This window comes from Babylonia areolata, chromosome 20 (assembly GCF_041734735.1).
Source record: "Babylonia areolata isolate BAREFJ2019XMU chromosome 20, ASM4173473v1, whole genome shotgun sequence".
NCBI lineage: Eukaryota > Metazoa > Mollusca > Gastropoda > Neogastropoda > Buccinidae > Babylonia > Babylonia areolata.
In genome coordinates, this window is record NC_134895.1 from 52,738,119 (window position 1) to 52,750,618 (window position 12,500).

The window sequence follows — 12,500 nt, forward strand, 5'->3', positions numbered from 1 at the left end:
AGTGGTGGAAAACCCCTTCTGTGTCAGGAATGTGTGAGAGTGTGTGTAGGTTTATGTGTGTACTGGCGTGTGTGTGTGTGTGTGTGTGTGTGTGTGTGTGTGTGTGTGTGTGTGTGTGTGTGAGGAGAGAGAGAGAGAGAACGAACGAACGAACGAACGAACGAACTTTTTTTTAAATGAGGGAAATGGAATATGTATGCACATGCTTTTTTTATTTATTTGTTGTTGTTTTTTTACATCCAGCCCTCAGGGTAAAAGAGAAATGAAAGCCAAAATATTCACAGGATATCAAAAGGTAAGAGACTTACCTACATTACATTCAAATACACTCAAACCCACAGTAAACATTTACAGATACATAATCATAATGCAATGACATACAGAGAGACAGGGAGAAAATGAATGAATTAATTTTATATTCTTGGATGTATTAGGGCAAGCAGATAACGTTATTTCGATCAGCCCTTGAAAGAAAAAAAAGTATAAAGAAAAATTCATGAAGAAAAAAGAAAGAAGAAAGATGCGGAGAGGCAGAAGGAGGGAAGAAAAATAGGGTGGGGGTGGGGGGAGAATGTGAGTGGGGGGGGGGGGTAAATTATATCTATTTTCCAGTGGAAGGCATCTAGAACGCGGGTCAATTTGCATATCTGCCATTGTTTTTTGCACGCAAACAGCTCCATCACCACCACCACCCTCTCTCTCTCTCTCTCTCTCTCTCTCTCTCTACACACACACACACACACACACACACACACACACACACACACACACACACACACACTTTCTCAGTCTCCGTACGTCCAAGACAGTTCGTGTCTATGGAAATACTGAAAAAAAAAAGTTTTAGAAAACAACGTATGTGGTTATCCATTGCCGCTATGTTCCCTAAACTTCTCTCGTCTCTCGCGTTTTTCAAACATTTTATGCTCCCCGTTTTAAAGCATTATCTGGCGTCTCCAACACCACACCATTCAGAAGTCATTGAAAAGAGAGAATGAAGATATTAGAAGACGATTCTGTTCGTTGATAATCCACTCCCTTTGTTCTCTGCTGGACCATACATTCCTCACTACAGTTTTTGGTTTGGTTTTTTCGAATTTCAGGCTATTCTGTCTGGGTGTGTTATGAAATAGAATTGAATGGAACATGATGAAATAGAACGCCGCCATAATCAAAGTGTTCCAGGGTCACAGGGATTTTGTTTGTTTGTTTGTTTGTTTGTTTGTTTCGGCAGAGGGATTGCACATTAGGTAGACGGGCGCAAAAGCCGAGTGGTTAAAGCGTTCGACTTTCAATCTGAGAGTCCGCGGTTCGAATCTCGGTGACGGCGCCTGGTGTATAAAGGGCGGAGATTTTTCCGATCTCCCAGGTCAACATATGTGCAGACCGGCTAATGCCTGAACCCCCCTTCGTGTGTATACAGCAAGCAGAAGATCAAATACGCACGTTAGAGATCCTGTAATCCAGGTCAGCTTTCGGTGGGTTGAGGAAACACAAGAACATACCCAACATGCACACCCCCGAAAGCGGAGTATGGCTGCCTACATACCGGGGTAAAAACGGTCATACACACGTAAAAGCCTACTCGCGTACATACGAGTGAACGTGGGAGTTGCAGCCCACGAACGAAGAAGAAGAAGAAGAAAGTACATTAGGTAGAATGTAAATGTAAAACTTTTTTTTTTCTTTTTTTAATTGAGTGAAGTGTGGGCAAGATAGTATTTTTTGCATGGTTTGCCCATCACGAGGCATTGACTCTGCTAGCCCGCCTTTATTTTGAAATTAAAAAAAAAAACACCACCAAACAAACAAAAGATGCTATTTTGTGTAATTCAAAAGCATTTTGGCAAAAGGCAAAACGTTTATTTCTTGTGACCCCTGGGGGCATCGAAACGTTCCATACATACACATTTTACATATACCATACAAACAGTGATAGTGATGTCAATATATATATATATATATATATATATATATATATATATATATATATCACAACAAAAAGCCAGTAAGCGCAGACAATACACATTAATGAATAATTCATCCTCTTCCATTAACAACAGACGTAACTTTACCGAAAGGAACTACAGACAGTTTCAGTTTCAGTTTCAGTTGCTCAAGGAGGCGTCACTGCGTTCGGACAAACCATATACGCTACACCACATCTGCCAAGCAGATGCCTGACCAGCAGCGTAACCCAACGCGCTTAACTACATACAGAAAAAAAACAACAACAAAACAAAACAAAACAAGTGCTTGTAGATTTAACAATATTCTTCTCTCTGTCTCTCTGTCTCTGTCTCTCCTCTCTCACCTCTCTCCTCTCTCTCTGGAAAACAATAAGAAGATGCATTTCCATCTGTCAGCACGGTGACTTCAGCCTGTTGCGATGTTGACAGTTCAGTTGCCGTCTGTGGTCTTGTCGTCAGGCCTTCGACATGTTATCCTTGTTATTCGTTCCAGATTCCTCTCCCAGCACCAGATTCCTCTCCCAGCACCAAACGCTCCCCCCCCCATCCCCCCCCCCCCCACCCCCAGCCAATCCTCCCTCCCCACCCATCCACCCCCTCCCCTCCCCCCGACGACGCTTGTGTGAACTTATTTAGGCCACGGTTACATACATACATAGATATTTAAGCAAACCTGGCATAAGATTTAGACACAACACCTTAAACAATAATAATGATAATGGTAATGATATAAAGATTATATAAAGACAAAACGACGACAACAATAACAATAATAATGATAATGAATAATGATAATTATAATATTAATGATGATGGTGATGATGATGATGATATTGATAATAGTTATAGCAATAATAGTAATAATGATAATGATCATAGTGGTAATGATGATGATGATCATGATGATAATGATATAGAAATAATAATAATGATGATGATGATGACGATGATAATGATATAGAAATAATAATAATATGATTATGGATATAACGAATAAACCAGTAATAATAATGATAACACAATAGGTATTGTATATGCTACCCAATCTTGTGCAGAGATAAACAATGCGCTTTAATAAATACATATTCAGATCGCCCAGATGCACTGAGGTCACATTGAAACACACAGTAGAGCCATGCTTTGTGCCATGGTCAATGAATCAGTGTGTTATGGTAAGTTAAGTGATTTGTAACGAATCGGTGTATTAAGTAAGTACTTTATGATTTTGTTTTCTTGGAATAACAGAGCAAACGTACTGTTGTTATTGGGTGGGTTTTTTGTTGTTGTTTTTTCGACCGGTCCCAACGTCTCCTTGACCCCCGCTTGTCCTCAAAATAGCATCTCAAAACATCAGTAACAACAACGAAAAACAAAAGAAGAAGAACAAGAAAAAAACAAACAGAAGTGAACTAGCAAGATAATGTGTGTGTGTGTGTGTGTGTGTGTGTGTGTGTGTGTGTGTGTGTGTGTGTGTGTGTGTGTGTGTGTGTGTGTGTGTGTGTGTGTGTGTGCTAGAGACGAGAAGGGAGAGAGAAACAGAGAGAGGCAGGGAAAAAGAGAGTTCTAATTTAGCAACAACATTTTCTTCTCTTTCTCATTATTTCTTCGTTTCTTTTTTTTCATCCTTTTCTAATTGTCGTACATTACAGGGATCGGGGACATGAGGGTGGGGGGTAGTGGAGGGTTTGCATGCAGAATAATGAGGTTAATCTCCTCCACAATTGGTTCCCAGTGTGTGTGTGTGTGTGTGTGTGTGTGTGTGTGTGTGTGTGTGTGTGTGGAGTCGGGGTGGGTGGTAGTGGTCTTTTCGGCATTCCATTTTAGAATTCTCCGTTGGGATGAAAATGGCAGAGGGGGCTGCATGGAGTTCCTGGGAGCAGGAGCAGGAGCAGGAGCCAGGAGCCAGGCTGGACGAATCGATAAAGCGGCTTGTAGTCGGGGAGTGATTACACGAGAGCGCCAAGAAACTCCTTTCGTTGTTATACGATGCGTGTTTATCTTCCTCAGGCCAGACTCTCTCGCTCTGGTGTTTGCCTAAAACTGTGCCCCCCCCCCCCCCAGCCCCCCTCTCCCCCCCCCACCCTCCTGTGCGCAGCAGACAGCTGTGTGTTCAGCACGCCTTCATTAATTTCTTTTCTTCATTTTTTCCAGTTGATCGGAAATTGTAGTGAGGCCTACCCCCCGAAAGCGGAGTATGGCTGCCTACATGGCGCGGGGGTACAAACGGTCATACACGTAAAAGCCCGCTCGTGCACATACGAGTGAACGTGGGAGTTGCAGCCCACCAACGCAAAAGAAAAGGAAGAAGAATGAGGCCATCACAGAGGCAGTAGTAGTACTCTTGTTGAGACGAAGGCACTAAACCTTGTTGGTTGATATCAGTTTTTTCCTGGCTTTTTCGAGGTAACGTTTGTTACAAACCTAACTGGTGTGTTGTCTTCGTGTGGGTGTACATACACACAGGTTTAGTTGAAAGGTTAGGTTAAAGATCTCACACGGCCATCGGGGCAGTGAATTCATACCCACTGTGTCTAGCGCTCAGCGTAGTCAGGCGGGGCCCAGTCCTCTCCTTCGGCCGTTTGAACGTTCTCTAGCCGAAGTCAGGTACCCAGTCACAGCTGAGTGGAGTGAGGAAAACCGGAATGAATTGCCTTTTCCCTTCAACATGCCAAACCGCGGACTTGAACTCTGGTCATTGGTGAACGATAGATCAGAAGGAGTGATGAATGTGGAGTGATGGCCTAGAGGTAACGCGTCCGCCTAGGAAGCGAGAGAATCTGAGCGCGCTGGTTCGAATCACGGCTCAGCCGCCGATATTTTCTCCCACTTCACTAGACCTTGAATGGTGGTCTGGACGCTAGTCATTCGGATGAGACGATAAACCGAGGTCCCGTGGTCAGCATGCACTTAGCGCACGTAGAAGAACCCACGGCAACAAAAGGGTTGTTCCTGGCAAAATTCTGTAGAAAAATCCACTTCGATAGAAAAAGCAAATGAAACTGCACGCAGGAAAAAATACCAAAAAAAAAACAAAAACGGGTGGCGCTGTAGTGTGGCGACGCGCTCTCCCTGGGAAGAGCAACCCGAATTTCACACAGAGAAATCTGTTGTGATAAAAAAAAAAAGAGAGAAATACAAATACAAGAAGTCCGTAGCCTTACCAATTCTGCCATGACTTGAAACGAAAACTCCACATTGCCGACTGACAGATCTTTGGGTATCTACAAACAAATCATATTCGGTCAGATGCCTTTTTTTTTTTATTAACAGCAGACTGTGTTTTCAGTGGAATTGCGATAAACGCTACACAATATACTGTGTTCATAGGACAAATCATTTGACTATACCAGGGCTGTGATTGATAGCCGCTGATGAAAAGAGACCAAAGTCATGCACTAATGTTTTCGGTTAATTAAGCCTATCAAGTAATGTGGAAATATCATTTCACCTGAGAACGGGTCGATGTCACACACATCCATCAAGCCGCACCCTTCAGCTAGGACCATACAAAAGGATGTGCGGTCGGCCCAGTCAGTGCACAGTTAGAAGGTGTGTGTGGGGGTGCGGGGGGGTGCGGGGGGGGGGGGGGGGGGGGCTCTCTCTGGCGGCTCTCTCTGGTCACACTTCTGCGTCAGAGCTTATTTACCTCATGCCCCCCCCACCCACCCACCCCCACCCCCCGCACTCCCCTCAGCCACCCACCCTCCCGTGGGTCTTTCAGTATAAATAGCATCCCCGCCTTCTGGAAATTCTGTGCTACAAATTTCCTCTTTTCTATTGCTCTTCTCCTTTCTGCCTTTTTTTTCTCCTCCTTCACTGTTGTCTCCGTTTTCTGCCTTCCCAGTCCGTTCCCCTTTCGTTTTTTTCAAGCAAGCCTTGACACTTTGTTTCTCTTTTCCGCAGTCTGTGATGTAGTGTCTGTGCCGTTTTGCTCTGGCGACAAGGTAGTGAAATTGTTAACACTGTGATGGGCACTAGCTGCCCATTTTGCAGTGTTATTTTGCCTGTATGTCCTTTTGGCCTAGTCTTATTTGCCATAAGGAGCCAAATGTTTGGGATACTGTGTCATGAACTGTGTTTTGTGGTTTTGAATTAGTGTTCTTTTGTAGATGTGACAGTTTTGTGTTGACGCGGTTGAGCATTTGTATGGTTTGACAGTCCTGCTATGGCCCTGTGTGGTCGGCTGGACTATAAGCAACAATAATAAGAATAAGAATAATATTTACCAGATGCTGCTTGGGTTAAGACAGCTGACCACTCTTCACACTCATAACATTCTGAATCATCCTGATTACTTTTCCTTCACTTCAGTTTGGGGATGTATACTACACTTACTAAAGGCACTTACATAATTATACTTGGCTTCGATTTGTTTTCTTTCTGATTGTGTGTGAATCTTTGAATGTTGTAATTTATAAACTATAGGACATTATTACGTAAATGTATTCCATTATGACTGCTCCTGTATTTTCTATTTGACGAGTTTTGTCACCTGCCTGTCTTTCTGTACCTTCGTTCCTTCTTCAGATCTATCACTTTTATCTTTGTTTGTCATTTTGTGTGTTCTTGATTTTTGTTGTTGTTGTTGTTGTTGTTGTTGTTGTTGTTGTCTTTTTTTGTCGTCTTTTCTTCTGCCTGTTCTTTGTCAAATGTTTTGAATACATGTATGTGCTTATATGTTTGTTTGTTTGTTTTGGGTTGTTGTTTTTTGTTGTTGTTGTTGTATTTTTTTGAAATGATAAGAAAAAAGAAAGAAAGAATAATAATATTTACCTGATGCTGCCTGGGTTAAGACAGCTGACCACTCTTGACACGTTTTGACCTCTCTTGCATTCTGTCACGATCCTCAAGCATAATGTGCAGAAATAAATCGTTTATCAGCTTCTCTCTCTCTCTCTCTCTCTCTCTCTCTCTCTCTCTCTCTCTCTCTCTCTCTCTCTCTCTCTTTCTTATTACTTTTTAACAATGTTGATGATGATGACGATGATGATTATTCGTAGTAGTTGTAGTAGTATTTACAAAATCTATTATTGTTGTGTCGTTATTGTTATTGTTGTCACAAGGACAGACTGGAAGAATAGGCAATGCCTAAAATCCTTATCCTTGAGTAAGAAAGTTTTTGAATCTCTCTCTCTCTCTCTCTCTCTCTCTCTCTCTCTCTCTCTCTCTCTCTCTCATATTTTATTTCCCTCCTATTTCGAGTATCACCCTTTATTGGTACATTCAGGAAGCGATTTTTTTTTTCTGGCGCAGACATTTGGAAGGTCGTGGAACTGAAAGTGGTCAGTCTGGACCTTGCACTGTTGTGAGATGGCACGTGCAACAGGGACGAAGCTGGTCATTTCAGGCCAAACAGATGGCTTTCTCCCATGAAGAGAATTTAATGGTTCCCGGTTGATTTCTTTGAAGGGTTTAGATTCATGTCACACACACCCCCACCACCACCACCCCCCAGCTCCCCCTTTTCTTATTTAACATAGGTTTGGTTTTTTTCTTTTTTAACAAACATGTATTTTTTCGATGGGAGAATTTTTTTTCTGTATTTTGTTTCTTCTACAATCTGTTATTTACTTACAAAGTAGCCAGCTTAAATAGAAAAAGATAAACACGCGAAAACTAAACCAACTGATGGAATTTTGTAAAACAAATCCCATGTAAGCCCACGATTTCTCGCAGTGAGAGAAATCGTGGGATTGCAAGAAATCGTGATCGTTCCCCTCCCACGTTTTCTCTCAATTGCGAGAAAAATATTGGGGGGAGGGAGGGGGGGCCTCCACGATTTCTCACATGCACAGTGTGTAAGAAATCGTTTTTCTCTAAGATTTGCATTGGGAAAAGACACAAACTCCTATGATAAAGGAAATATTTTTAATGAAAATATGGGGGATTTCCCACGATTTCTCACACATTGTGAGAAATCGTGGGGACGTCCCTTGCGATATCTCTCAATTGAGAGAAAACGTGGACTTAACATGGGATTTGTTTTCAAAATTCCATCAGTTGGTTTGGTTTTCGCATGTTTCTCAAAGTGAGAGAAGTCGTGGTATTGCGAGAATCGTGAGTTTACATCCCCCAGCAGTTAACAGCACACTGCACAACACCATGCCGACAGCAAGCACGGTTTACTGGAAGCTGGTCGCCGTTCAATGGACACGGCACGGCATGATGGAGTGCAAGAGCAGGCAGGCTTTGATCAGGCCGGGCTGTACAGTCCGCTTGCGTTTCCTTCAGGTAAATTTGAACGCACCACTGATATCGACCGGCGTCCCAGACTCAGAATCATTCGATCGGACCAGGTATAGGCGGAACCAGTAGTCTCGGGGGAGCAGAAAGCATATATCTAGCTTTGACAACACACACAGAAAAAGCCTGGTGTTGGTCTAATGAGGTGGTATTGCTTGGTAGAAGGCGAGGCGAGGACAGGCAACAGTATCTTAGCAGAGTGAATCGGTACATTCTAAATGAGGCAACAGCGTCCGAGTAGATGATGAAAACGAATAAGTGAGGTGACAGTATCTTGGTAGATGATGGAGATGATGAATAAGATAACATCGCTTTGGAGGAAGAAGAGGACATTGAGAAAATGTGAGAGCGCGCGTCTTTGTGTAGAACCAAAAATAGATCAAGTTGCTGTGTCTTGGTAGTGGACGATGACCATATGTTTGGGTGTTTTCACCTCCTCATAAGTTATCTTTTTCAAGGTTGCTGAATATTGATAAAAATAATTTCTTTCTTTTTTTTAATATATAAAAAAACCTATCGTAAATGCTGACTGTAAGTCTGCTGGTCTGCATGCAGATCGATATGGAAGTACACCAAGTGTTCAGTGAGTGCCAGCGTGTGTTTGTTGGGAGCACAACTACACTCGGTGGATTTGATATTTCCGTTGTTTTTTGTTTCCGTGAACAAACAACGACAGGGTACAAGTCAATGCACGTACAGCGGCAACCGCTGAATATTTCATGGAACTGTTTTTTTCTCTGAGTTCATTGGATCCACTGATCCATTGTAAATGTTGGACGAAAACTTTTCTTAGTGTTTTTCTTTCTTTTTTTCTTTCTTTTCATTTTATAATTTGCTGTCTGCATTTTGTCCATGATGCAAGCCATACAGCAGTTCTTTTGGGTAGATTCGTAGTGTGCTGTAAAACTGGTCAGGGTCTCAGGTCTCTGTAGATACTGTCTGTCTCTGTGCCTATACTTTTCTGTCTCTGTCTCTCTCCGTATCACACACACACACACACACACACACACAGAGATAGATAGATAGATAGATAGAGAGAGAGAGAGAGAGAGAGAGAGAGAGAGAGAGAGAGCAGGTGATGGATCTTCTTGGTATAATTACGAGGTATACAGTAAAATACAGGCATGCATGCATATATATATATATATATACGTACTATCTTTCAATCCTCGCAGCACGCATCGATTGGCTGACCAAGGCAGACCACAGTAATTGTTAGGAGCACATTAGATGCGGACGGTTTTCACTATTCCATGCTTTCAGCACGCGCAATTGAATGTTTTCGCGTGAGCTAGTCCCGTCATTTGCAAAAAAACACTCCCAGTCCGAGCTTTTTTGTTGTTGTTGTTTTGTTTTTTTTGCTTTTTTTTTTTTCCTCTCTCTCTCTGTCCTGAATCCGCGATCCTGAATGTGTTATTGGAAAGAGCGAACTGTTCCCTCCACAATGCTTCTGCTCTTGTTTCTGGCCACGCGAATCTCTGATGTGAGTGCATATTTCTGCGACAACATCGAGGCTTTTGAAATGTGCTTTGGTTTTATTGTGTGTCTTATTCGTGTGCGGTTGATGAGACGAATGCCGGTGGGTGTGCAGAAAAAGGCAACTTAAGGTGCACAACTTGTGATGTTTTCTTGGAGGACGTACGACAAAGTGTTGACACTTGCTTGGCTGCGTGCCAGCGGCGGTGAGTTTTGTTTCCCTGTGGCCCCTCAGCGAGGGCTGTCTTGCGTGTGACGCTTGACACAAACCTGACCTGAATTGGAATCTTCTTTCCATCTATTATTCAGCCGTCCTGGGATGATTGCTTTCTCCAGAACGGCCCTGGATGCTAGAACCGTCTGTTCCAAACGCCGGTATCCCAACATGTTGATGCTTTTCAGCTTGGAAGTTTTCTCAGTGCTTCTTTGTTGAGTAATGCGAGCAGGTTTAGACTTCCAGTGCCTAATGTCTGTTGTTGGGGGGAGGGGGGGTTGAGTAATGCGAGCAGGTTTAGACTTCCAGTGCCTAATGTCTGTTGTTGGGGGGAGGGGGGGGGGGGTGAAGGGAGCAGACAGACATGGGGGGCGACAGAAACGGTTGCTGCAGCTGGGCAATGGCTTGGACACCCTGACCCACCGCAGGCCGCTGGCTATTCACGGTTAACGATTGGCTAAAAACATTCCAAGCATCCACCCTGGGCGGGCACCTCTTCCTGGGATGCCAGCACGTAATTATGGAGAGAGCCTTTGCAAGGTGAAGAAAGGGATAACGATTAATTAATGATCACACAGAATAACGGGCACGTCCTTCACTTCCATCTCCGGCGGGCAGCAGAGGGAGGCGAGGAGCAACGCCGGGGTGTCTACGGGAAAGAACTTCGGCTCGCATCCCGGAGTGGAGAGATGAAAAATAGATGGCTTTCATTTGGTCATCATCTCACGTCAGTCTCAACGCATCAACACGCACTTCTAGATGCCGCGGTTTGCTTTGACTAATTCCATTGGAAACCAGGTTCCACAAACATTTAACTTGGTCTGGTAAAAAAAAAAATTAATAAATTAAAAAAAAGACTGACAGACTGAGATGCCTGGTATGATCAAAAGCATTTTTTTTTTATCATCCTTAGCTTTGGTGAGAAGATAGAGTGAATGTTTTACCACAAACAAAGGCAAAGAAAGATACATGATCAGTCTTCCTTGAACTCCCCGCATCGTAGCAGGCCAGGGTTTCACAATGACAGTGACGGTCGATCTTCTGCTCAAACATGCCGGGAGGAACTTCCTGAATACATCAAATTGAACCGAAAATCGTTGAGATGCAAGACAGCGTGCATCACGGACCAGGCTAGACATCACAACCAGTGTTTGCAGAAAACTCTTACTTGATAGTCTTAGTTCGTCGACAATTACAAGCACTGTTGAAGAACACTTGAAGTAGGAGACTGGTTTTTGGTTCCCCTGCCAGTGGACATATTCCCGGCGTGTTGATGACTTAGGTGGGTGCGTCATGTTCATCCCAAGGTCTCTGGGTGTCCGGGGCATCTCCTCCTCTCCGTCCTCCGCCAGAAGACGGTAAGTGTCCCTGATCGGTGTGTGAAGGGGGACAACCCCTTGCAGCTGGTACAGACTGTGGTGAAACCTCGCTGATGTAGATGCCGGGTGGGTCTGTGGGGGGGTGGGGGGGGAGGACACAGTGCGTGCACGCAACTGAAAGCTTAGACATCATAGCTGAGTGTGGGTTCTGACCGTTTATCAGCATGCATAACTGCCTGCAAAAAAGAAAAAAAAAAGCCCATGGCTTGTATTGTACAAAGTTGTATCGTGGGTGGCGCATTGCGTGACAGATAATGTGAAATAATTGACCTTTTTTTAAAAAAAAGTGTTAGGTTGAATGTTCGGATATTATCCTTATTCTTTATTCTGTATATTTTTGTGTATGCTTCATTGCTGATCTGCAGTAATTCCTGACGAAGTTATGGTCTCCCCCAAAAAATTCGATAAGGGTTTTTAAGACTTTGCTGGTTTAGTTTTTTCCCATTATGAATTTTAAGACAAAGGTTGTACATGCAATAAATTATCAAAAGACTATTGTGTATATTGCGCAATTAAACCTTGTAATATGTAGCGCAAATAGTATTATGGGCATCGCACATTCATTTCTAAATAATAATCAATGAAATAGAAAATGGCTGGGTTTATATACTCAATTATATGTAGATGTAAAATTATACATTAATACATTGTGGAAAAAAAGGTCAACATGAGAATTGCACAATTGTTTCTTACATTTCATGACAAGTTGATTATGTGGATCGCGTAAATTCGTTTAAAAAAATGGTGGAATGCCACCATGTCCTTTTCATAGACCCGATCGCTGTGTGACCTGAACCAAACTGTATGGATATGTTTGCACTGAACCACAGTTAAACCTGGTTCAGCTAGTGGACGGTGCCGATCCCTATTTCAGTTTTTTTAAAACCCTTCACTGCCAGGGGGAAAACAGTAGAAAATGGTGTTCCAAGTCATAAAACAATATCCAAAACAATAAGCCTAAAACTGAGAAAGTGGACTAGAGATATACCACTCCAGATAAACTGTGTGAATTATCAGCCTTCCCCAGAGTTATTTCCCCTCCTGATGACGTCATCAGTGACGTCACTGGAAAGACACCTAAAGAGTACACAACCAGGTCACTGCGTTTTCAAGTGAGTCGGTTTCGGGAGAGTGGATGGAAAACAGGGGGGAGACGGGGGGGAGTCGTCTTCAGAGCCAGGTGGCTTAGAGAAGATGGGCACACTCACACACACACAC

General features: G+C 43.1%; 1 protein-coding gene across 2 annotated transcripts in view; it reads left to right on the forward strand.

The window, feature by feature from the left end:
• The window catches only part of LOC143294717 (uncharacterized), a 199,501-nt gene that overhangs the window by 66,182 nt on the left and 120,819 nt on the right, over positions 1–12,500 (forward strand). The window contains exon 1 of one of the 2 annotated variants that reach the window (XM_076606135.1): positions 11,154–11,261. The exons of the other annotated variant lie outside the window; for it this stretch is intronic. Coding sequence (XP_076462250.1) covers positions 11,197–11,261 — 65 coding nt within the window. The 5' untranslated portion in view covers positions 11,154–11,196. Of the gene's footprint in view, positions 1–11,153; positions 11,262–12,500 lie in introns of those variants that run through there. 2 annotated transcript variants of the gene reach the window in all.